Below are 25,465 nucleotides of genomic sequence, written 5' to 3' on the forward strand. Positions count from 1 at the left end.
GAGCGTGTGCGGGAGGGTCCGAGCGAGCGGGGCCGAGGGCGGTGGCGGCGGCCGGTCGGAAAGCGGCTGGTGGGGACCCTGCTGCTGGAGGCACCAGCGCCGGAGCGGCCGGCGCGAGCTGCCAGAGTCACAGAGGAGCGCCCGCCACCACGCGGGGCACCACTTGGGAATAAACTTCACGACCACAGTTCCAAGAGCTGGGAAAGTCTCCATTTTGCTCCCCAAGTGGCTGCGGCCGTGTTGCCTTCGCCACCCCTGCCCTCGCTCCTGGGGAGTCGGGTGGGCGCAGGCCCGCGCCCCCTCCTCCGCCCCCTCCCCGGCTCGGGGTCTCCCTCCTCTGCGCCCGGCTGGCGGACGCCAAAGGCGGTGCTCTAGCGCCCACTATTTCAAAAGCCCGGAATATGATTTGACCAGGACTGAGAGCCACTCGGAGAGAGAGAGGGAGAGAGCGAGCGAGGAGGAAAAAGTTGCTCTCCCCTTTCGTCAACTTTTCGCTAACTTTCGCTTTTCGCTCCCCTCCACCCCCAGCCCTCCCCCTCCGCCCCCCTCCCCGGCCCCCACCGCGCGCCTCGGGTTCCCGGGCCCGAGCGCCTGACACTGTGGGGGGGAGGGGGTTCGGCGGGGAGGGGGCCGGCGCCTTCGGGGAGCGCGCGGCCCGGGCGCCCCGAGCCTCTGCGCCGAGCCCGGCCGCCCCGGAGCGCGGGAGGCGGAGCAGCCCCCGGGCCGCACGACCGAGCCGGGGGCCGGAGCAGCAGGCGCGCCGACCGCGCCCCGACGCGCACCCCTGGCCCGGGTACCCCGGCCCCGCGGCCCGGGCCCGGCAGCGCGGCGCGGCCGAGCGCGGGAGACTTACTTTTGGCTAGCTTCCTCGCCCTCGCCTTGGATCGCATGGTGTCGGCTCGCGGAATCTCTCTCCTCCTCCTTGAGCCCAGAAGCAGCTACACACTATCTTCATCTCCCCAGCATTGTCAGTTTGGACACCTTCGCACATGCGCACAGAGCACTCAATCTGACACCCCTCGCCGGGGCCAAAAAAACTTTGCAATGTATTCATCATCCTCATCGTCGCGCCGCCGCCGCCTCGGCGCGGGATTGGGGGGCTCTCCTCGGCCTTCCCGGTCTTCACCTCACTTCTCTCTCCCCCCTCCCCCCCCCTTTTCAGCGCAGCTCGGAACTGGCCCTTTAAGAAGACATTCTGTGCTCGGCGCTCCCGCCCGGGGCCCGCACCCCGGACACTTTAAAAGGACCCAGGTGGCCCTGGAGGCGAGGTGACCGTCCCCCCGCCCTGCCCCTGCGTTGCGTCGCGCTGAGGCTCCCGCCCCAGCCGGGGCCGAAGATAGGGTGGCGGCTGCGGTTTTCTGCGCGACTTCCTTGGATCTCGGGGCAAACGCGCTGATAGTTCAGACGCGGATCTGGGCTGTTATTGCTTCGTTTTATTACATTTTATTACTAATTAAAAAGCTTTCGTTCACGTTCTCCCCAGCCCGCTCTTCTCCCGAACGCTTCCCTCGGTCCCGGCCCCCGCCCCGTGATCACTGAGGGGGTGTCGGGGCCCGCGCGCCAGAACCCGGCTCCTCCGAAGCCCCCTCCGGGCCCCGCCGCCCCCCTCGGGCCTCCCCGGGCCCCCGCCCCCTCCCCTTCGCCCCCACCCAACGGCTGCAGCTTCGGGCTTCGAGGCTCAAAAACAACAGCCGAGGCGTCGCCAGCTCCGCGCTCCGCCACTGTCCCGACCGGCGGGCGGCACTCGGACCCGCCATCCTCGGTCGGGCCCGGAGCGGCAGAGGGCAGCGCTCTCTGTGTCGGGGGCGGCGGCGCCGGGGGGGGGGCGGGGGAGGTGTCCCAACTCCAGGCGTCCTCGCGGCGGAGCGCCCAGCACCTCTCCACCTCAGGGGCGGGCCCGCGCGCTCCTGCCTCCGCGCCCCAGCTCCGCGGCAGCGGCGGTCACCAGGTGAGTACCCCAGTGCGCGAGCGCCGGAGCTGGCCCACTTTTGGGAACCGGGGCCCTCTGCTAACACTCCCCTCTGGCCTCTGGGGGCCCAGACGCGTCTCTGGCTGGAGCGCCCGCGGCACAGGTGGAGGAGTGCGGGCTGCAGCCGATCCAGCGCTTCTCTGCCCTTGCAGCCCTCAAACTCGGAGGCACGGTGGCGGAGGGGCTGACTGGGCACAGGCAGTGTGGCCCCAGCCCAGAGGCCTGATGGGGTGAGAGCGGATTCCTCATCCGAGTATGGTTTGGATTGGAGAAATAATTGAAGGCAAACGGAGGAACTGCCCTGGCTGGGTCGCTGCCTCCCCCCCACCCCCGCCCCGCCCTTCGCGAGTACCAAGGTCCCACCAAGCAGCTATACTTGGAGCTGTCACGGAGTCACCTGAGCCTGAAGCAGGGGTCGGCTGGAGATTCCAAGTCTCTCTGCCGCCACTGGTGGGGCTTCTGGCCATGCCCACCCCCTCTTTGTTGTGCAAAGAAACCAGTAGCCACTGCAGCCAGACCTACAAACGGAACCCTGCGCCTTTGCGATACAACGGCAGCCGCCAGAGAGCAAACCCGGAGTCCTAGCAGAGAAACCCAGAAGAAGGAGGGCCGAAGGACCCAAGCTGCTACCCCAGAGGGAAAGCTCAGTGGAGACAGCAGTGGCGGTGCCAGGGGCCTTCTGCCTGCGAATCTGCAGTCTGCTGGGGCTTTCCTGCAGGGATTCCAACCCTCTGAAGCTCCCATGGCTTGAGGTGCCCAGTCCTGCACCCCACTCGCTTCCTTGGAGGGAGGAAGAGCTCAGTGTCTGCTGCTTCCGCTTTTTTGGCCTTAGGTGAGTGTGGCCTCAGGCCCAGCGGCCCATTCCCTACCCTCTGCCTTCCCATTACTCATGCTTCTCACATGGACTCTGTCTCCTTGGGCTAAGGCACAGACCCTCTGAGCTTTCAGGGCCAGGCTCTGGAAGTTGTGGTTAGGAGTTCCCCTAGCAGGCTGTGGCTGCCACAGCCCCTGGCCAACCCCCTGGGGTAGCTGGAGCCCAATAACACAAGTCCTGTCCTTCCTAACCTTGACCCAGGGTGGCCTCCAGACCACCCTGTGAGGACCTAACCTCACTGGGGCTCCTGGCCAGAAAGGGCTCATGGTCACACCTTTACAGAAGCACCCCAGGCACCCCTTGATCCAGCCTGTAGCCAGGCCCCCCAGGAGGTTAGCCTGAGACCTGAAGAGATACAATGGAGCCTGCGGGCCCTTTCTCACAAGGAAAGGTTCCTATCCTTCCCCAGCCCAGCCCAGGCCTGGCTTCCTTTTCCCCTGCCCTGGAGGCAGCCAGCAGGCCCCAAAGTTAGGGAGGTCCTGCCTTCTTTTGGGGTGCCTGGCTCACTTGGGCCCTCTTCTTGCCCACTGTCTCAGCTAAAGAGGGCATTCCTAGCACTCTGGCCAGATTGGGCCAGGAAAGCCACCAGTGAATTGTGCCCAGTAAGATATGGGGATTAGGCAAAGCTGTAGTGTCTCTTCCCTGCCCTTCACCAGGGCCCGTGGATGTGGGAGATGGCCTGCCTGGGGAGGAGGATCTGGAAATCAAGGCTGATCAAGGAGCTAGCTAGCTGCGGAGAGCCCTAGGTGCTGCAGCTGCTGCCTCCAGAGGGGCAATGTCTGCCCAGTCTGCCGGAGGGGCCACAGCACTCAGTCCCCAATGCCATGGCCCTGGCCAGGGTTGGGTCCTAGCCTGGCCAGGCCCTGCCCCCACGTGGCCAGACTTAGAAGCAGAGAGCAGGTCAGGTGTCTAAGAGTCCCTCCAAGGGAAAGGGTGAAGCAGGAAAACTCAGACTCAGCAAGTCCATCTGTGTACCTTCCTGGCAGAATTTGGGGGAGACTAAGAAGAACAAGTATAGGCAAGTGGGGGCCCTCTGGGGAAAAGGTTGTTACTAAAACATTTAAGAAAAGCTTTCAAACTGAGTCAAGCTCTGGGGAATTTGGGAATTAATGCTGAACCTCAGGGACCCTGCCTTGGGTGTGGAAGTGCTTCCTGTGGTTGTCAGCTCCATCGTGGTGTAGGCTGTCAGAACAGCAGCTCCCTATATTAGACAACTGCACACTGCTATCAAGTTCTGGAACCAACCTCATTGCTGAGTCTGGAGAGCTAGAAAGGGGACTTTTGCCCCCAATTTCTCTGTGTTCTGGGCAAGGGAGGAGTCCACCAATTCTCGCCCTTTCCAGAAAATGAAGAGTAAGGCTAGAGAGCTGATCAGATCTACTCCTCTAGGAAAAGGACAGGGCTGGGAGAATGAGGAAAATTGATCTGGCAGGGCTGGAGTAAACCTCAGAGACGGAGTAATGGGTGAGTAGGGTCCTCAGCCCCAGGGGTCCCCCAAGCAGCCCTGGAGTTCATGCAGGGCACTCTGAGGGCTACATGGTCCCTTCACTTGGTCAGGCCCTATGACCCATATCTCCTGGGAAGGTCGAGCCTTTTAAGAGGAGGCTGGCTGCAGTGTGTGGAAGTACCAGGCAATCATAGCTGGCTCAGCTGCCCTTCTCATGCCCCCAAGTCCTAGGGAGCCTGGCTGTAGATGGGTTTTTTATTGTGTGTTGTGGGAGAAACTGATGTGTTGGACTTGACAGGTTCTTGCCCCTTTCCTCCCTCTCTTCTGCACTCAGTTTGGCCACCATCTTGGGGCTGTGTGAGATTCCAGATCAAGTTTTGCTCACTCTCCCTTCGGGGTAGCAAAGAGAATAAAAGCACACCTCTATAGTGTGCTTTCCTGGGAGAACTAGAACTGCCACAGGAAGGGCTCCCAGCCCTTGCCCCACCCCAACACGTGGGCCCCCAAGTCAGGAAAGACAAGGGTCTTGCTCTCTCTGCATGTTCTCCTCCTGCCCCACTTTGGGTGGAAACCTTCCTGATTTGAAGGCCATGAGGGGGATGGGCGGATTTGGAGGGGAAAATGGAGGTAGTCTGCTGGGACTGCTCCCCTACAGAGGCTCAATGGGGAAGTGCAGATGCCTTCCAGCCTGGAGCCAAAGCTGGCCTTGCCGGCCTGTTCGGTCTGAAATGGTGATTGGGGTGGGGCACCGACAACATAAGGAGACGTTTCCTTTCACCCTCAGCACCCAGCCTCGGCTGTATATAGGGGCTGCAGGAGTTCCTGGACTCTGGGCTCAATATTCCAGAATCCCCTTTGTCCCTCTCCCTTCACAAGACTAGGGAACCACACTGTGACCTGGATGATTTTGTGGATTGAAGGAAACAAGTCTCAATTTATGCTCACACTATTCTTCATGCAGAGTTGGGGCCTCCAGGTACTGATAGCTGTTCCTGGTCCCAGAATGGGTCTCTTGGAGGGGTGGGGACAGTCCCACCCAAGACTTCGCAGGAATATGAACCACACAGCCCAGTTAGAACAAACCCCAGATGTTCACAAACTGACTTCTTAGGAACACAGAACAAGGAGGTTTGTCCCTTGCACACCAGGAGCCTCTCCGGAGGATGGGCAGGCATAAGTGCTGTAGCTGCCTGAGGGCCCCAGTGGAATTCCTCTGCTGTGTGTGTGTGTGTGTGTGTGTCCTCATGTCCCTGCCCCGGTGACAAGCTCTCTGGAGGAAAGAAGTGGCAGGCCGACTTTCACGTGCATGCTGAGGGCTCTATTAGCAATTGTTTTGTCTTGTTTTGTTTCAAGAGATTGAGACTGTGGGCCTGAACTCCTCTATCCTCTGCCCGGGAGAGAGTTTGCGCTCATATCCGACACAAATCGGCTCTCCAGAAAGTGCAGGAATTCCCCTCAGGACTCCTTCTTGCCGGGCGAGCGCAGAGGGCCGGGCCCAAGTGCGGGGAAGCCGAGCGAGGCTCCCGCAACTGTGCGCGGGCTGCGGGCTGCGGGGAGCAATCAACGGAATCGGTTTCCCACGCTTTTCCTCTCGATCGCAGAACCTTAGAAAATCCGCCAACGAATCTCGCTGTCCGGGTTGCGCTAAGTGTGCTCTTGGACCACGTGCTCACCCACGCCCCGCAGCAGGAGAGCTGGGGGGGGTCCTGGTCCCGCCGCCCGCAACACACGGGCGCCCGTCTGCGCCCCAGGAGCAACTTCGTTCCCCGCAACGCCCTGACCTGCAGCGCTCGCGAAGCTGCCCGCGGCCGAGATGAACGGAGGCTGCACCCGAACGCGGCCCGCGTAGACGAGGCCATCGCCCGCGCTCCGGTTCCCGCCGTGCGCGAGCAGGACCTTGGTAGCAACGAAAACCGAGAGCCGCGTCGCTCGCCGGGCTCGGCGGCCGAGGCCTGGGATCCGTTAGGGGGGAGCTCGACCCCCGCGTCCCCAGATGCCCAGAGCGGGCACAGCGGCCGGGCGCGGGTAACCGGGCGGCGGCCGAAGCGGCTCGCGCCGAATCCGCTTGCGGATCTTCTCAGCTACCGCCCGGCCCCGCACTCCCGGCCCTTTTAGTTTGGAAACCACATTTTATCTTTGGCCCTGGCCTCTTAGTACCCCGCAGGTGTAATCCTCAAGGAGGGGCTGCTAGGGATTTATCTTCACCTTGGTTCCCCTTCCGTGACATGAAGTCAGACGCGCCATTCTCTCAGGTTTGTCGTGGGGTTTGCAGGAGAGAACGGATGGACGGAAAATGCCAGGCTGCCAACGCCCAGCCGGAGGCCCAGCGCAGTGCAAGCCACCCTTTTGGGCCAGGTTTGCAAGTCGGGAGCGTCAGAGATGGTGTCCCAATTAAGAGGGTCTGAAGGTTACTCTGGGCTCTGGAAGAATCCCTGCCATCGCTTGGCCATCATGGTTCCCTCCTAGGCTCCAGCTCCCTCCTCCTTGCCTTTTGGAAATTCTTCTCTTGTGGGGAAGTGGGAGGGTCTTTTCTCCCCTCCTGGGCAGGTTCTGCTGGCCTGGGGCTGTTCTGTCAGGATCTCTTATGCAGGAGGGGGGCACCTAGAATTTTCACACAATCTAGAATTCTTAAGGGTGGCACCATCCAGAACTCAAAATCCTGAAATGAACGGGTGGGCTCGGGAAGGGGCTGGGAGTGGAGGAGGAAGAGCTGGCACCAGAGGCTGGGGTGCTAACAAGGCCAGTAGGGAGATACACCCACACCTCCATCACCTGTTCTCCTCCTTCACCCTGGGTCTTAGGTCTTCCAGGTGCCAGACGCAGTACCCCAATGTCTGGCCTGGGGCCCTGGGACATGACCTTGGAACTAGGTTCTGCACAACCTCTGGGTGAAGGGGAGGTGGGACTGGGGCAGGCTGGGGATGGGGCTCAGCATGAGCAAACCTTCCAGCACCCCCGTCGTCACCTCCCCCACACACCTCTCTGATCAGGACCCTGGTAAGGGGAGGGCACTGGAATGGTTTTGGGGGACACCCAAGGGCTCCACCTCCCCCTTCTGTTTTCTACTAAACCAGTAATCGCAGGGCAGCAATGGAGACTGCTCTCTGAGCCGACAAGAAACGGGCAGAGACCAGGACAGCCCCAGGCAGGGAAAAGAATTATCAGATCTGTGAAGCAACTAGAAGGAGTCAGTCAGCAGGTCCTGCAGGGAAGGGGTCCCTGCTCCCCACCCAGTACCCAGCGTCAGTGTTTGTGCTCCAGGATTTAAGAAGTCCAGCAGGACTAGGCAGCTGAGCTGCTCCAACCCCTGGACCCCTCGCCAGGCTTCACAATCCATGCTGGCGGCCGGCGTCCTGTCCTCTTGTACTCCATCCTGGAGCCCATGGCGGCCCCAGCAAGGAACATGCCCCAGAGGCAGGGGGTCCACTTGCTTTTGGCATGGTGCCCACTGCAGCCCCCACAGGTCACCTTGTTGAGGCTCTACTGGGTGTCAGCCCTGGGGACAGTGGTAAAGATGACTGGGTCCCTCCTTGAGCAGCCCTTCCCTCACAAGGGAGGTATCCTTCCTTGATGTGTGGATGTGTGGGGAATTAAAATGGATGAGCATGCTGCCAGTGGATAGCAGAGGCGAGGGTGTCTACTGAAGAGGGATGGCCAGCCAGTACACTTGGCTTTCCTAGCCCTAATCTCTTAGTGCTGTGACCTAGGACATCCAGAGTGTGGAGGGAGAGAAAGTAGTCAGACCCAGCCTCTGCCACACCCCCTGGGACCCTGGGCCAGCCTCTCCAGCTTCCTTGGCCACTATACCCTGGTAGAGTGGGGTGGCTGAAGCAAGGATATTAGTAGTAGAGGGTCTTTCACCCTCCTCCTCCCCCCTTGTATTTCTTCTCTTGAAACCAAGCACCCCTCCACAGAGGCTCTGAGCAGAAGAGCAGCTGTCCCCTGTCTGAACAAGAGAAGGCAAGGTCATCTGGGCCAGGCTTGAGGTCCTGTGTTCCTAGTTGCTGCAGGTTCCGCTTATCAGTGAAGATTCTCAGGCCCTGGGCTCCCAGGCCTGCCCTAAGTTGCTCTCCAGGCCAACTGGTTCTCCTGGCAGCTGCGGTCAGGGCTTCCCACAGGTCTGGATTCAGGTGTCAGACCCAGCATTCACTCCCTCACTCATACATGGCAAGAGGCGCCAGCAGGGCTCAGTGGTCGTGGAACTTACAGAGTCTGACGGTGCAGGGGAACTCGGAGTATCTCCTCCACCATGTCTTGAACATCTGTGCATCTAACCACCTCCAAAGCCCCGGCACCTGGCCCACAGACAGGGCTCTGCTTGGTGCTCAGTAAGTGAACAAATGAGTCATGAGTGAGTAGCTTTCCTCAAGTCTGCAGCCTGGTATCAGCAGGGAGGAAGATGGAGGAGATGAGGGTACCTTTGCAGGACATACAGGACATGGGCTGGGCTGTGTGCTTCAGCCTGAGCTCCTCTCTTTAATCTGTCCTGGTTCTCACACACCACCCTCCAGTCGGCAAGCTATGCCAGCACCATGAGAAGAGGACACACCAGGGCCCCTGCTCAAACCCCATGCAGAAAAGGAAGCTGACTTGCTCAGCAGCCATACCAGGATGATGGATAGCAGGGGCGGGGCGGGCAGCAACAGAAATTGCATCCTCTAAGAGAAACTGCCTATCCACAGAGTTCTGTGGCTGGGAGTGTTCGGGCTGAACCAGGAACCCTGGGTCAGGCTCTTGTGCCGGTGTTATCTAGCCAGCCTCCCACTCCTGGGTTGCAACACTGTGCTGTGTGACCACCAGAATGATCCTTTGCTGCAGGATCAGCAAAGGTGATTGCTCCCACCTTACAGATGGGGAAACTTATGCTCGGAGGCATAGGTGACCCAGGCAAGGACCTGCCCTTAGAAGCACAAGGAGGACTCAGATGAAGAACTTCTTTTCGGAAAAACCCTGGTTCAGGTGACTTAGCTGCAAGGATTGGAGTGCACATTGGGGTGTGCACTAACAAGGCACCCCATGAAGAACTGTCTTCCTGGGACCCCTTTCTAGGGTCCCATCTGCCTTACAGGTGAGCGTATGAGATCCATCCAGAGGGTGCTTTGGCCTCTTGGTCACCTGTGAGCTTTTCTGGGCCCAGAAAGACCCAGCCAGGTGGGGTCTGTGCTTCCTGAACCCATCTTTCTATATGGGATCATGAGCCGCCTTCCGCATACACTCCCAGGCTGGGCTGTGGCTGCCTGGGGTTGAGGGTGGCGGTTGGGGGCTCATCGGGAGACCAACACAGCAAGAAAGGTCATACTCTATACTTCAGCTTCTGGTAAGGTATTTCCAGTCATAAAAAAGTGTCACTCTTTAAAAAAATTGTTGTTTGTTAAATGTGTGCAAAGCCTGGGCCACATGGGACACGGTTGTTCTAATAAACATGAATAAGCCAGTTTTCACATTAGAGAAATAACAGTTTCTCGTAGAAATGTGGCACTTTTAAAAGAGGTTAATTAATAAACAGCAGGTAATTGTTCGTGGCACGTTGTGGCAGAGGGTAATTTTCATTTTAGAGGATGGAAGGGCCAAGTGCCCCTCCCCACTCAGCATTTTCCCCTAATAATCACCTTGGCTTCCCCTCCGCCTTTCATTTTTACAGCTGGAGCTGTTTATCATCGCTCCAACTTTCACTAAAAAAGGCAAAACTATCACTTAAACAAAGCCATTGAAAACTCAGCATCATATGTGGATTTCTTAACATAAATAAATCATGCAAACCAAGATTTATGTTCAAGGGATGATGTCATTCATTGAAAGCTGCCTTCCCAATCAAATTGGCATTCCGTGATTTTTCCCCCGTGTGTGTGTGTGTGTGTGTGTGTGTGTTGCTAAATAAGAACAACTCACTCTAACACCCTGCCTGCTCTTTTTTATCTGTGTGTCCCAAGACATCTCACCTCGAGTCAACCCAGAAGAGCCATGTCTAAAAGGTGACAACAGTCATCACTCTACAGACTACTGTTGAATGTCAGCCTGAGGAGGAAAGACTCAACCTCTCTTAAGAGTTCTAGCATCTCCCAACAGGGTTTTGTGGACCCCTCCCGGATCTCCTGGCACCTAGGATGAGGTCAGATGCAGAAGTCATTGAAGTTAATGAGGAACAGTACAGTCGTGGAGAGAGAATTAGGAGGTGGCTTATCCGTGCAGAGGAGTATTATTTGGCCATTAAAAGGAACGGGCACCAACCCACGCTGCAATACGGATGAGCTTGAAAACATGCCAAGTGAACGAAACCAGTCATTAAAGGCTACACAGAGCAGAATTCACATCATAAAAATGTCTAGAATAGACAAACCCATGGAGACAGAAAGTAGATAAGCAACTGCCAGGGGAGGCAAGGGGAGACTGCTTCTTAGGGTTCCTTATTAGGAAAATGTTCTGGAAGTAAGCAGCAGTGACTGTCATACCCATTGTGAACGTACCAAATGCTGGGACATTGCTCACTTTCACAGAAGTGTAAAATTACAACACGTGAGTTATATTGCAATAAAGTTGTTACTTAAAAATCTCTACTCAGTATTCACATTTAAAAACTCTTAGGCTCATCCTTAAAGCTTTTAACTCTTGAAACAAGCATACAAATAAAGGGTGTACTGTTGGATACACCTGAGCACAAAGTGGGCATGGTGCCCAGCACTCCGTGAAGGGTGGGCAGGTGAGTGTTTTCTTCAAGACCTCCCTACAACACCCCCTCTATTCTCACACTGGATGGAGGTCACCATCCAGTTTGTGTCAGCCATTCCCTTCATTTGATATACAGTCTTATCACCTAATACAAACCCCTACAAACGTGTGTCTGGCTGCAGCAGCTTAAGGAAATTGAAATGAATGGGGAACATCACCACCACCTCTAATGGGTGAATGAAATGTGGCCATCCTCACACCGGAATGTTACTCAGCCATAAAGGGAATGGAGCTCTGATACCCACTACAAGGTGGTTGAACCTTGGAAACACCATGCAGAGTAAAAGGGAACCAGACACAAGCGGCCATTCAGTGTGTGATTCCATTTGTATAAAATGTCCAGAACGGTCAAAGTCAGAGAGACAGAATAGGCATTGATGGCTACTGGACTGTGGGAGGAAAGATGTGGCGTGCAGGGCAGGTGACACCTCTGAGGGCAGATGAGCCAGACCAAGTCTGACTTCAGCCCCCCAGGAGAAGTTCGGACCCTCAGTTGGAAGCCAGAGAGAAAGTAGAGCTGACCAAAGTCAAGTGTCCAGAAGACTGCAGTGTGAGTGTCTTACTCGTTCAAGAGTTGCACATTCACGGCACAGCTCTGAACACCCAGGATACGCAGTGACTGAGCCAGATAAACATGTCTCTTCTCTTCTCCCCCCACACCTCAAAGCACTCTTTCTCCTGGGAAGGCAGTGTTGAGCAAGAGAGTGGAAGGTTCTAAGCATTGTGGACACAAAGCAGGAGAGGTGAGGAGTCTGAAGAAGAAAGATGTGATTTCCAACAGACTAGAGTAAGGAAGGAGTCACCTGCATGTCCAGGGGAACAGCATTTGGGCAGAGGGAACAGCCAGTGCAGACACCTGGAGACTCAAGTGTTCTGTATGGCTGAAGGAGGAAAGAAGAAGAAATCAGATCAGAGGGACAGTGTGGCGGGGGATTCAGGTTTCTATCAGCTGACCTGAAGGTGGGAAGAGAGCCTGGATTGTCTGGGTGGGACCAGGTAATCCTTACCTGTGGTGAAGGGCCGAGAGCATCAGTGTTACAGTGAAGTGATATGAAAGAGTCTACCAGCCCTGCTGGCTTTGGGAATGGAAGGATCCATGAACCAAGGAACATGGGCAAGCTCTACAAGCTGGAAAAGGCAAGAAAACTGTGTTCTACGGCCTCTGGAAAAGGAAAGCAGCCCTGCCTATACCTCCACTTGCGCCCAGGAAGACCCACTGAGACTTCCGAGCTGCAGAGCTGGGAAGTAGTGCATGTGTGCAGCCACAGATGGAAGCAGAACTTTGTCTGCATGAGGTCAAGACAAGCCAGAGAAGATAAGAATCTGAGCCAGCCCCATCCAAGTGACAACGAGGGATAGCAACTGCAGAAACATTGGCGGTGGCCACCTCAGCTCCTGCTGCTTGGTCACTGGCTCCAACATGGACTGGCTACCTCTACATTCCATCAGTAGCCAGCATCCCAGGGGCTGCAGGTGCCACTCTCCAGGCAAATTCCTTCAGGTCTCTGCTACCTACAGTCCACATTTTCTCGGTTTGCATTCTCATTTTTGTGATGCACATATTACAGTACCTTCTAATAAAGGTGTGCAGGTGATTTTTTTAGGACTTTGCAGGTCTGAAAATGTTTTTCTTATGCCTCCATTGCAGGATGATAGTCCAGCCGGGTATAGAATTCTAGGTTAGATTGGTTTTTATCCTTCAGAGTTTTTTTAGAGTGTTGCCAGTTGTCTGCTTCTCCCAGGGCAGCTACTGAGATGTCCGAGAAGATCCTGCCAGCTCAGACTTGGTGTATGACTTGCTCTTCGTGACTCTTACAGACTCTTCTCTTTGTCCCAAGTGTCCCACGGCTGTGCCCTGAAGTGGGTCCCTTCTCACCCTGTGAGATCTTCAACACTGGAAACTTCTGCTCTGGGAAGTTTTCTTGAAACCCTCTGTTGGTGGGTTTTCTCTGTTCTCGGTTATTGGAATATGATGGTTATAGAAGCTTTCTTCTACCTGTGTAGTCTGCGTCCTCCGAATGGCTTTGTTCTGTTTGCCTTGGTCTTTATTTATTTATTTTTTTGTTCTGTAGATAGCTCTTGACATTCACCCATGCCTAGGAGCTGACTGAAGTTCTGAAAGTAAGCAGGGCTTGTTTTCTCTGAGGTCCAAGGATGGGTGGTGCTGAGAACCTTGGGATCTTAAGGGACTCATTTGATCTCCTTGGGGAGCTGGGGAAGGGCATGAGTGCCAGCCTTGTAGGGTCACCGTGGCATTGAGGAGTGGTCTCTGCGCCAGCTGCTGCATTCCAGGGTACTCAACCCTTGGACTTTTGCTGGAATGGGGGAGGGGCATTGCTCAGTGGAGAGGGAAACAAAGAACTCTAACTGTACAGCCTCCTTTCTTTCTAACCTTTCCACACTTCAGTCACACGAGTGTTCTTATGGCAAATCATGAGTTTTGGGGTACTCTTTCTTATAAGTCTGGAAAAGTCTCATATTCTCTGCTCTCCCACCCATAGGACCAACCTTTTGGCTCCACCAGGGAGCCCTCCCTCTACCCAGCCATAGAGGGTGCAGCTCCTCAGGCATCACAGAGGTATAAGGTCATCTCCTCCAGGAAGTCCCCCATCCTTCTCCAGCCCAGTGGAATCGTCTTGCTTTCTGTGTCCCCAGGACCTATGTAGACATCAGTTGGAAAACCAGACATAGCCAGGTGCCTATAGAAGGGGATCACAGCCCTGGCAGCCCTCTTCTGGCACAGAAAAGAGGCAACAGCAGACACCTTTATTGTGGGACTATGTGGTGAAAAAACACCTGCATGGAGAAGTAAACTGAGGCAGGTTTCCCTCAGCTATTTCCTGGAACCCTAAAGTTGAGCCTCTCTGGAGGTGAGGTTGGGGCAGGGTAGCCTGAGGGTCAAAACAAATATTCTTGTATTCTGCACTCTTCCCCACCTATGGTAAAGGACAGGGTCACTTTGACCCCTCCACTGAAGACTCAGCCTGGAGTGAACCTTTGCATTCCTTCCTATCCTTGATTGGCAGGTTCTCTGTCTTCTCCAGGCCACAGCTGTGGGAGAATGCAGTTCCCTGAATCCACAGGAGCCTGGGCCTTCCCTGATTCCCTTCAGGTCTGGTGTAGCCAGAACAACCTCCTCCTCACACACCCTTCTCCTGCTTGTGAGGACTGTTCTGGTGGGGCCCAGGACACAGGCCCTACCCCCTGCCAGGAGTAGTGCCTGCTTTCTGTGCCCACCGCCATCTTTTCACACCTGCATTTCTTATGTCAAAAGCTTCCAGGCCGGTCAAATGTCTATTGCTGCCCCAACCCCTACACACACACACAGACATAGCCCTCAGAGTGTCACCCAGAGGATGGCTTCTTGTCTGTTTTGTTTTCCTTTATTCCACAGTGCACAGAAGAGAACATAGCACCCAGATGATCAATAAATGGTGGTTGGCTGGCTGGATGTTGGACAGATGGAAGGATAAATGGATGGATGAGCAGGTAAATGGATGAATGGGTGAGTGAATGGAGGATGGAGGGACAGGTGGATGGGTGGATTGAGATAGATAGATGTTGGATGGGCGGAAGGGTGACAGGATGGATAGAGAATGGACGGATGAAGGACAGCTGGGTAGGTAAGTGGTAAATGGATGGGTGGGTAGATGAATGAGCAGATGGATGGAGGATGGATGGATTGATGGTGAATGGATAAATAGTGGGTGGATGGAGGGATATTCAATGGTGAAATCAAGGCTTAGTGGGGGATGGACTTTGATCCAGGTCACAGGAATGCTGGGGACAAAGTCTGCCCAGGGATCCAGATCTCTGTCCTGTATCCAGATGTCTGCAGTGGTAAATTTAATTTTGACAAACAGATCCAGTTCATGTCTGCCATTGCCCAAGGATAGAGCTGTCAGGGGTGGGAGCCTGCTGCTCCTCACCTCCATTCACCTGCTCCTATAGGGAGCACAGTCCCCAGCCTGTCACTCCCTGGCCATGTGACACTGGGCACAGGACCCAGTGAAAGAAAAGATGATGCCAACCCCTCAGGGTAAATGCACAGAACACATGAGAGGATGGGCTTGATGGCACCAGGTGCCTTGTGGGCAGGTGACTCCTGTGCCCTTTGCCCTCATTCTGCTGAAATGACTCTAAGGGTCCCCTGCAGCATTGGAATGGCCCCGCCACTGCCCCTGGCTCACTGCAGCATTGCACAAGTCCACACAACTTGCTCAGGAAACAGACCCCTCCAGGTCCTTGCTGAGAGCATGGTCTTCCTGGCTCCTGTGTGAAGAAAAGGCTCAAGTCCAGATGTTCCAGGAGTTAGAAGGCCCAGGGGAGGGCAGGAGACCTGGGGAGATCCTTGGAATGACAGTCTGCCATCTCTCTCTTTCTCACACCAACCCATGCTCAACCACATACCCCATGTGGCCTTAGGCACAGCCCTCACTGGCACATTCTTGCTGGAGCGAGTCCATCAGGTTGACCCAGCAGGGCCTGGCTGAGGCATGGCCCTCACCCTGTAGATGGAATAGCAGTGAACTTAAAGGAGCCTTTCCTGGACTCCCTGGGTTGCGGGCCGCTCCTGAGGCTCACAGGCTGGTTCTGTCAAGTGTGACAGGCAGTGTAGTGTGGATTGGGGCTGTCCTCAGTGTGGCCTCCACCCACTGTGGGTTTTTGGCCCAACAAGTGACTTCATGACCCACCACTGTTGCCTGCAGGGTGGCGCTGGCCTCCCTGCAAATGAACCACGGCAGGAACAGCTGCCCCCGGGCTCCACGGTTTTTATGGGTTTGCCTTAAAGATTTTATTCCAGAAAAAACCAAAAGCAATTAATCCAAATTACAGAGTAGTCATTTGCAATAATATTTGCTTTAAATATATGTATTTTTTAAAAACCCTTAGCTGTGGGCCTTGAGTGAGTTCGAGGTGAAGGGCACCTTGAAATAATTACATTTTTTGCTCATTTTATGTTGTGAAAATGGCTGAGTCGATTTGGGGAAGAGTGTGAAATGTTTGGCTGACTCCTTTTTAAAGGCAATGTTATTTTTTCTCTCTTTCTTGCCAGCGTGACCACACCATGGCCGTTGGCCCTTTTGCCTCAAAGGTGGGTTTCTTCCAAAAGACACCAGGCATTGGCTGAGCTGCCTCTCAGCACAGCCCTGGGCAAAAACCGGGACCAACGTCCTCCAGAGGTCCACCTGAGGGTGGCATCAAGAGGCCAGAAGGACAAGATCCATGCAGGGTAAGGTCCATGTGCTGGCAGATAGAAGACTCTCCCCTCCAGCAAGTAGGAAGGAGGCGATCAGAACTCACCTGCCTCCTCTGTCCCAAAGATGACTGAGGACCTTGCTTCATGGGATGAGCATAAGCCAGAGAGAGGTCAGCTGATCCAGCTAGGACCCTTGGCCACTGAGAATGTCTGGTGAGAGGCTTAGAAAGGTTTGGAAAAGCGAAATTTATTAAAAGGTTAAGTGGCACTTGTTATGACATCAGAACATGGGGTCATGCTGAGTCAGGAGCCCTGGCCACAGCCCTGAAAGCCACAGGCTGGACCCTGCCCTCCTGCTGTCCAGACTATCTCTGAAGACTCCCAGACTTGCAGTTTATAAACGTGGTCTTCGAGTGTTCCACTTGCCTCTCCCGTCCTTCCTTTCTCTCTCTCTCTAAATTTCCTTCTCTTTTTTTCTTCCCTGCCTCCCTCCCATCCTTCCTTCCTTCCTTTCTCTTTCTCTCTCTCTCCCTTTTCTCTCTCTCTTTCTGTCTTTCCTTCTCTCTTTTTTGTCTTCCCTCCCTCCCTCCTTCTTGTCCTTCCTTCCTTTTCTCTTTTTCAGTGCTAGGGAGTTTAATTCAGGGCCTCATACATGCTAGCGAAGTGCTCTACCAACTGACTACACCCCAGCCCCCCTTTTCAGTTTCTTCTTTTTCTTTCATTTCCTTTCCTTTCCATTTTTTTTAAGACAAGGTCTCACTATTTAGCCCAGGCTGATCCTCCTGCTTTTGCCTCCCAAATATTGGAATTACAGGTGTGCACCACCACACCTGGCTTTGCCTTTTCATTTTCTTAACAGTGTCTTTTAAAGGACAGACATATATATTTTAGCAACAGGAGCATTGTGGTCTGAGGCCAGCCTCAGGCAAAAATGTGAGACCCTACCCAAAAAACAACTAAAGTAAAAAACGGGATTATGGGGTAGAGCTCCTGCCTAGCAAGCAGGGGGTCATGAGCTCAAATGCTTGTCCTACCAACATTTTTTTAAAAAACTGGATTCATGGCTTAAGCAGCTTGGGGAGGGTTTTGTTATAAAGTAAACTTTTCTGCTTCTTGACCACTGTCATGTTCCCCCTGCCGTGAGTCTTGCTCACCACAGGCCCAGAAAGAGTGGAGCCAAGCAAACATGAACTGAAACCATGAGCAAAAATAAACCTTTCCTCCTTTTCAGTTGTCTCAGGCATTTTCTCACAGTAACGAAAAGCTAATGTAATTGGCTTGACAACCTGGTCAAAAATTAATTGACCGTGTATGTGTCATCTAGTTGTGTAGTCTGTTCTGTTGACCTGTGTGCCTGTCCTTTCACCAATACCACAATGTCCTCACTGTTATTCTTTATAATAAGCTTTGAAATTACTATGTCTTTCAACTTCTGTTATTTTACGTCCTTTGCATCTCCATGTAAACATGAAAACTAGTCTGTCGATTTCTATGAGAAAGAATTCTGTGATGTTTTTATTGCTTTTGCATTCAAGAGAGTTCATTCCAATCCTACTAGACACTCCAGTCCATGGACATAGTAAATCTCTCTAATTTGTCTCAGCAATACACTTTTTTTTATTGACTGAGCCTAGCATGTTTCTTTTGTTAAACTGATCATGAAGGAGAGAGGTGTGGTGGCTCAAGCCTGTGATCCTAGCATACTTGAGACCCCATCTCAAGAACTTTTCGGTGAAGTGGCATATACCTGTCATCTAAGCTAGGTGGGGAAGCACAAATAGGAGGATGTGGACCAGGCTGATCTGAGCATAAAACGAAACCCTAGCTCAAAGATAACCAGAGCAAAAAAGGGCTTGTGGAATAGTTCAAATGGCAGAGCTCCTACCTAACAAGGACCTGAATTCAAACCCCAGTACTGCAAAAAATGAAAAACCAAACCCACCAAGTATAAAAGAAGGAACAGAAGCCTTCAAACCTTCCAGACCTCACAATGCTGTGTTTCCTGAGGAAGGAAGGCAGGAAATAAATGTTGATGGAGTACCTGCTAGGAGGTACGCTTTTACGTACTTATCCCCAGGACACACCAGAATCAGGCATCACAAGGCACTCTGTCCTGTGTTCACACCCGAGGCAGGCTTTACAACCCTACATATGCCGTGTACATGCCTGGAACAGGTGCCATCATCCACTCAGTTCTCTGAGCACACCTGAAGAGGGTTCTGCCGTCCACTCTATCCTCTGTGCACACCTGAGGCAGGTGTTCCCATATCCATCCCTCAGGCGAGGATTTCCAAGCGTGTACACAGACCTCAGCTATGTGTGTTCCGCCCAGGGAACCCTGTTTGCCTTTTCCTAGGATCCCATCAGCCGTCCTCTTCCTTTTTTTTTAATGCCCAGTTGAGCCTGTGAGGCATTAACAGTTAAGGAAGACTTTGAGATAAAGTAAGCACATCTCTGGAAGAATACAAGCCCTGCCCTGGCTCAGGAAGAAATAGGAAACTTATGTAGAAAAAAATGGGGATCAAAGATTTTACCCCTCTGAGCTAGATCTCTAGGCTCACACAGTTTGCAGCAAGTTCTTTCAAGGGACAGACCCTGCCTCTTTTGTGCAGGATTTTCTAGAACACAACGAAAGAAGGAATGGCCTCTGCTTTGCTTTGAAACACTGTGGGATTCGTTTCCTCGTCAGACACTGACTCTGCAGTGTCTTGATGTTAGACCTTCCTCTCCAGCAAACTTCTGCTGTTTGTCAGAGACCCAGTTGGAGCTGTTTTCTTGTAGCAGCCAGAACCAATGAAAGCAGAGGACCACCCAGCAAAAGCAAATGGGCTGTTGATCTTTTCAGAGACATGGGTACATCTCGAAAGCTTCAAGTCAACTGAAAGAAGCCAGACAAAAGAGGGCACCTGCTACATAAAGCAATGTGTGTGACCTTGAGGAACAGGCGGGACAATAGTGCAGACATGTCAGAGCTGGGAAGCTGGGGCTGGGAAGGGCCATGAGGAGTTTCTGGGGTGATTGCTCCACACCTTGGCTGGGGTGTGGGTCCACAGCTTGTGCCTTTACCACAGGTTATCTGATGGCACAGTGAAGGTCTGAGCATCTCACCGTGTGCAGATTTCACCTCAAAAGAAGTAAAAATGACCATGCAGAAATATTGAACTCTAGGTCATGATATACATGCTGGAATATTTTAGGAAAATGACCTGAGGTTTGCATCCAAAAAAAAAAAAAAAAGAAAAAGAAAAATGGATGTATGAGTGGATAGATAAGCTTGTTCAGTAAAATATTCATGCAAATGACATAAAATATTAAATTTTATTATTAATAAATCAGTCTATTGTTAGGCATATGTACATGTGCACATACATGTGTTTACTGTAAAATTCTTTCAACTTTTCTACATGTTTGAAATTTTTCCTAAAAAAAGTATTGGGGAAGGATACATTACAAGCAAATGTGGTTTATTTCAGGGATACAAAGATGGTTTTAACTCAGAAAATAAATGGAGTCACATCAGCAGACTGAGGAAAAAATTAACAGGTGCTTTGATAAAGCTTAGCTCTTGCCATTTTTTCTAAAAGTTCTCAAAAACAAGGAAGAGAGGCTGTCTTAAGGAGATAAATGTGATCTTTACCCAACCTACAGCTGGCATCTTGCTTGCTGGAGACCTGAAGAGTTCTTGTCAAGATCAGCAATGGGACCAGGGACTCACCACTGGTCACCACAGCTACCCACCCAGTGACAGCCCTGTTCCTCCACCAGACGCAAATGAGAAATCAGGTGCTGAGAGTTGAAAGAAAGGAATTAACCAGTCGTTCTTTTACAGATGAAGTATGTTCATCTAAACAAAAATCCTAAATAAGTAACAGACAAAAAACATCAGCATCATAAGAGTTCAGTAAGATTCTAGACAAAAGATCAGCTCACAGAAACACTAGCACTCAGCTACCTTGGCAGGAATCCACTAGAAAGAGTAACAGATTGTAAGAGGCTATTCATGTCCGCAACACAGCAAAGAATTTTCAAGGCTTCACAAGTACATGCTTAAACCCCAATAAAAGAACCTAGACCAGGTGTGACGTCTCATATCTGTAATCCCAGCTACTCAGGAGGCAGAGATCAGGAGAATTGCAGTTTGAGGCCGGCCCAGGCAAACAGTTATTAAGACCTCATCTCAACAAAAAACTGTGCATGGTGGTGCACAGCTGTAATTATAGCTAGCCTGAAATCATAAATAGCGTACGGATCTATGTTCCAGGCCAACCCTGAAAAATGACCAAAAGCAAACATGGCTCAAGTGGTAGAGCACCTGCCTAGTAAGCCTTGGGGTTCTGAGTTCAAATCCCAGTACCATCACCAAAAAAAAAAAAAAAACCCAACAACAACAAAAAACCTTAAACCAAGAGCAATAGAAAAAAGATACATTTTTTATTTTCTAGCATTGCAAAACAAAACCCCACAAATTTATGGATGAGACAGCACTTTGAAGATAGAAAGTAACAGGTGATGCAATTCCAATAAAAATCAGAGCTTTTAAAAAAATTAATTTAGTCTAACATTTGCACACACCAAGATAACACATAGCCAAGAAAAGTCTTAAAAAGAACTAGAGCAAGGCTCCCCCAACCTCGCCACTAAATATTAGACCCCAACAAAGTCACAGTGAGAAACCAGAGCAGAACAGAGCAGGTGACCCTGGGGTGGGAAGAGGCCGAGATGAACAGAGCGGGAGTTGCGCAGGAAGAGGCCCAGGGAGGGCCAAGGTTCTGCCTCTGGAAGAAGGATAGGTCAGCTCGTGGCTGGCTGGGAGACGGACTGGCTCTATGAAAAAAAATCAATTGTCTCTGCAAGTGAACTTTGGATGGATAAAGTCCCAGGTGTGAAAGATAAAACCACAAGTGTTCTATTAAGAAAAGTAAGTGCGGGGAAATAGCCTTGAGATCCCAGGGTAGGGTAAGGGAGGGACTTCCTGAGCACACCTGACACCTGACACCGTCCCAGATTTGGAAATCAGTGGGCTTGAGGAGGTCAGAAGGGGAGACTCTCACCAAGATCACCAGCAGGGAGAGAGTTACCAAAACCCCGGCAAACAGGAGAGGTAAGGAACCTGCTGAGGGAGCAATCACAACGCCCTTGCCGACAATTCCCGCAGAGGTGTCAACCTCAAAAAGTGTCATGCAAATCTAAGAATTGACTTTCCACTCCAGCCCAACCAATTTTCAAACATTTGAAAGGCAAATAATATGAAGTGTTGGCAAGCTGTGGGGAGCCCAGTCCCTCCTCCTCTAGGGGACAGTGAACAAGTCTAGGCACCCTGGAGGGGACCCCATAGAGCAGAGTGGAGCTGCCCTGGTGGAGAGTGGCTCCCCAGGGGGCACCCGGCTCAGCCCCATCTGTGCAATGGAGCACGGGGGTGCCCGGGTGTGTGTAGGGGTGTGTGTGGTGGGCACAGTGAGAAGCCAGGGTCTGGGCAGGAAGGTAAGGCACTTGCACACATGCATGTGACACGTGTACACGGAACACACATATACACCGCACGTATGCACACGACATATACACACGACACCCGGACACAGCACGAATGCACATATACATAGCAGCAATGTCAGTAACACATACACACATGTGCGCACACATTGGACACAGGCACATAGAGCACATGTAAACACATCAGTGATAACATGCACACACATACACACACTCCACCACTACCAACAACAGTCACCCCTCTCCTTTTGCATTTGTGAGACCCAAGGACACATACATTTACACCCAAAATGGCTGCCCATGAAAAGGAAGAGGAGGGAAGATCAAGAATAAGGGTAAAAATGACAAAATAAAGCGAGCAGAGACTGTGCCGAAGAATGGCACCTGTGCTGGGAACCGGGAGCACGGTTGGAGGGAAGAGGCAGTGACTCTGGCTTTGGCCTGCGAGGAGTTGGCTTACGTAGGGTGCCAGGCAACTGCAGTGTGAGTGGTTTCCTAGCCACCCCTCCCCTTTGGCACCTGTCTCTGCATCCCTGTCTCCGGGGCAGGAAGAAGAGTGAGCCCCCTCTGCAGAAGCCCCAGTACTCCCTGGAACTCTGGGAGGTGCAAGACTCATGCTCAGCTCCATCACCCCACTCCCACCCCCACGGGGTCAGACCTGGGGCAGGGTTGCTGATGGACCTGTGGATTCGCTTGGCCATGGTGTGGGTGGTTTGCAAACCCGCTCTAGAGGGATTTGATGCCCTGCACCGGGTGTGGCCATTGTGGTAGGCAACCAGCTACTCCCAGGCTTCAGGCTGCCGGAGCTGGGGGGGCCAGGAAATGCTGCAGTGGGTAGGACATCCCCTCTCCCCCGCTTAGTAGCAGATGGGGTGTCCAAAGGACCAGCTGGCGCCAGCTGCATTTCATAGCACAGCTCAGGACAGAGACCATGAGAAGGGGCTTTCCCTTGGTCCCTGCCTCTGTGCGCCAGCCCCGTGCCAGGTCCAGGCTCCTGATAGCTCCTTGTCCACGGCAGGCTCCAGCCCCTCTGTGATATTCTACCTGGTTCAACCTTCCCATGGGCAGTTCCCACAGGTAAGTTAGAGGTTAGTAGGAGCCACAGAGCTAAGCTTTGAACTGAGGCTGTTCTTAGCTCCCTGGGGCAGGGGAAGAAAGGGGGACCCCATGAGGGCAGTGAGGGGATACAGGGGTCTCTGGAGCAAGGTTGAGGAAGGACAATGTCCCTGAAGGACATGGGGGCAGGTGTCATTGATATGCAGACTCGGACAGACTGCTGGGTGAGGTGGGGACTCAGACAGCTTCCCTGGAGGCTCCTGGGTCCTTCGCGTGTGATCTCAACTCATCACCTCCTGCTTTTCCTTCAGCTCTCGGCTCCCGTCCCGTCGGCATTGCTGATCTCTCTCCCTGAAGGGAGTTAAAGTATCATCTTTTCAAGGGGTAAAACATCAGAATTCTGAGACTTTTTTAAAAAATGGGTAAATGATTTTACTTAGCTAATCAATTTATGGGGAGTCCAGTAAGATGTGAAAAATGGACTCAGTGGCAATGTGGAGTCAAGACACACTCACAGGTGTCCGGGAGCACCGAAGGAATCTGCCACAGACGGTCTGCAGTAGATTCACGGGGACAAGTTGATTGCACTGCACCTCCACTGGATGACATCCCCTGCCTCTACATGTGCAAGAATCCTGTGCTTTGCGTTCCATCTTCCACAACGTACAGGGTATGAACAGCTCGATGGCCGTGGAAGTTTGTAATTCGGATGAGCCAGGGAGGACCTGCCAGGCATCAGAGGTAGAGTTTTTCCCAACAGGCTCAAATGCTGCTGTACCCACTTGTGACACCTGTCACTGCAGCCATTTTTTTTGGGTGATCCACTGGCCATCATCTGCCCACTGACTGGCCGGTTAGTTCCCGGAGGGAAGGGCTTATGTTTCTCCCCATGGCATGCTCAGGCTGGTGGCCTGAAGGTGATGGTGACAGCATGCACAGCCATGGCCAGTGATCCTTGGCAGTGTTCCCTCTGGTCTGAGGTGGGAGAGGTGCTGCTGTTGCTTCTGCCATGCTGAGGAAGAAACAGACCTGAGCCAAGCCAGTGCCCCTATCGTCACCATCACTGTCCTGCCCCGGGAAGGGTGGGCGAGGTTAGAGGCCACGCAAGCTACAGCCTGGGCTTGGTGCCTGGGCTCCCACCTGCCCCTCAGCTGCCTCCTGTAGGCAGGTGAAGGAGCAACTGAGTGCAGGATTGGGGGAGCATCCATCTCTGGAAAGAGCCATACAGGGAGCTTCCTTATTGCAGGGTGAGGACAGGACACAAGGGAAGAACTGGGTGAGCTCAGGCAGTGGAGGGGGGCTGAGCCCCATCCTGGGAGGATCTGCAGGCTCCCAGGCCCCTACAGCCGCCTAGTGAGACAAGTGCAGCTGGGTTCTGGTTCTGGGTGGTGTCAGAGAAAAGCAGCACCACCAGGTTAAGACTGCTGCAGCAAGGGGTCAGGCTTCTCAGAGACCAGCATGCTGGGGTTGCCCAGAGCCAGGGCCATAGGGAGAGGTGTGGGCCAAGGACTGGGGATTCTTGCAATCAGTCCATTTTCTGTTGCTACAGCAGAATTCGTGAGGCTGGGAAATTTATAAAGAATACAGGTTTATTTGGCTCAGCATCCTGGAGGCAGAAGTCCAAGAGCACGTGGCAATACCTGCTCAGTCTCTGGAGAGGGCCTCAGGCTGCCTCAATTCATGGTGGAAAGGGGAAAGGCAAGCCAGGCCGGCAGACAGACAAGACATGAGGATCAGCCTCCCTGTACAACAATCTGCTCTCACTATGGCTGTTCCGTTCATTGGAAAAAGGCAGTGACCCATTCCTCAGGCTCCACCCATGCCCAGTGCCTCCCAATGGCCGCCCATGGACCAAGCCGCAGTGGAGCTTTGGTGAGGAAAAAACCACACTCAAACCACAGCGCTAGTCAAACCGGCTTAGCAGGGTTTTGACTGATGCTAGCCCAGCAGCCAGGGACACAGGCCAAGGCCAAGGCCACATCCGCAAAAGGGTCCAGACGGGCCTGGAGAAAGTTGGCCAAGGGAGAAACCCAGGTCAGTGAATGGGGATCTTCTCTGCCATGGGCCTGGGGCGCCAGACAGAAGCCAGGCTTAGGTACCTTCACTTCTACTGAGCCCCTAGCTTTGGGTCACTGTCGCCACCATAGGTAGCCCTCACCTCTTTGCCCTATCAGGTGGGCCCAGCGTGGGACCTGGGGTGGGTTTCATACTTCCCCCCAGACAGTGTCCTGGCTGCCCAGAGCAGAGCTGCCCAATGACACAGATGTGAAATCCAACAGCTGATCAGGGCCTAGACGCCCTCTAGGCTGCGTGTTTTCCAATCGCTCCCTGCACTTGGGTCTCTGGAAATTCCAAACCGTCCCCAAAGCACACTTTGGCGCTGGGTGGCACCCTTAGCATTCTTCTTGGGGAGAGGCAGACCCTCATCCAGCCTGGTGGGCAGACAGACAGCACTTTTCCCAGCTGGGGATCCCAGCTCTCCTGTTGAGAGGGGCCATCTCTCTGTCCCCTGTCTTTGCTCTAAGAAATACCTCTGTGGTCCAGAAGGTCTCTCATTCCCACAGCAGGGAGAGAAATGTTTAAAATAAGAGTAACTGTGAAATCCTTGAGGAAAGAACAATTTGCCTTTGAGAAATCCCAGCAGACACACTGGGGCCATTCCAGACTCTGCTCATGTTAGCGACTGGGGTGGAGAGTGAGAGG

The 25,465-nt window shown here is 53.2% G+C and overlaps 1 protein-coding gene and 1 long non-coding RNA gene across 4 annotated transcripts in view; one reads left to right on the forward strand and one right to left on the reverse strand.

Moving 5' to 3' along the window:
* Nucleotides 1-1,216, reverse strand: part of Prdm16 (PR/SET domain 16) — a 318,554-nt gene extending 317,338 nt beyond the window's left edge. For all 3 annotated transcript variants that reach the window (XM_074081540.1, XM_074081539.1, XM_074081541.1), the window contains exon 1: nt 854-1,216. In XM_074081540.1, the coding sequence (XP_073937641.1) occupies nt 854-890 (37 nt within the window). In that variant the 5' untranslated portion in view covers nt 891-1,216. The remainder of the gene's footprint in view (nt 1-853) is intronic.
* Nucleotides 1,217-1,846: 630 nt separating this feature from the next.
* On the forward strand, nt 1,847-10,838 carry LOC141425053 (uncharacterized). Its single transcript, XR_012450152.1, has 3 exons — nt 1,847-1,948; nt 2,122-2,801; nt 10,221-10,838. It is a non-coding gene; the product is annotated as an uncharacterized lncRNA (long non-coding RNA).
* The last annotated feature ends 14,627 nt before the right edge of the window (nt 10,839-25,465 follow it).

Source organism: Castor canadensis, chromosome 7, assembly GCF_047511655.1.
Source record: "Castor canadensis chromosome 7, mCasCan1.hap1v2, whole genome shotgun sequence".
Taxonomy (NCBI): domain Eukaryota; kingdom Metazoa; phylum Chordata; class Mammalia; order Rodentia; family Castoridae; genus Castor; species Castor canadensis.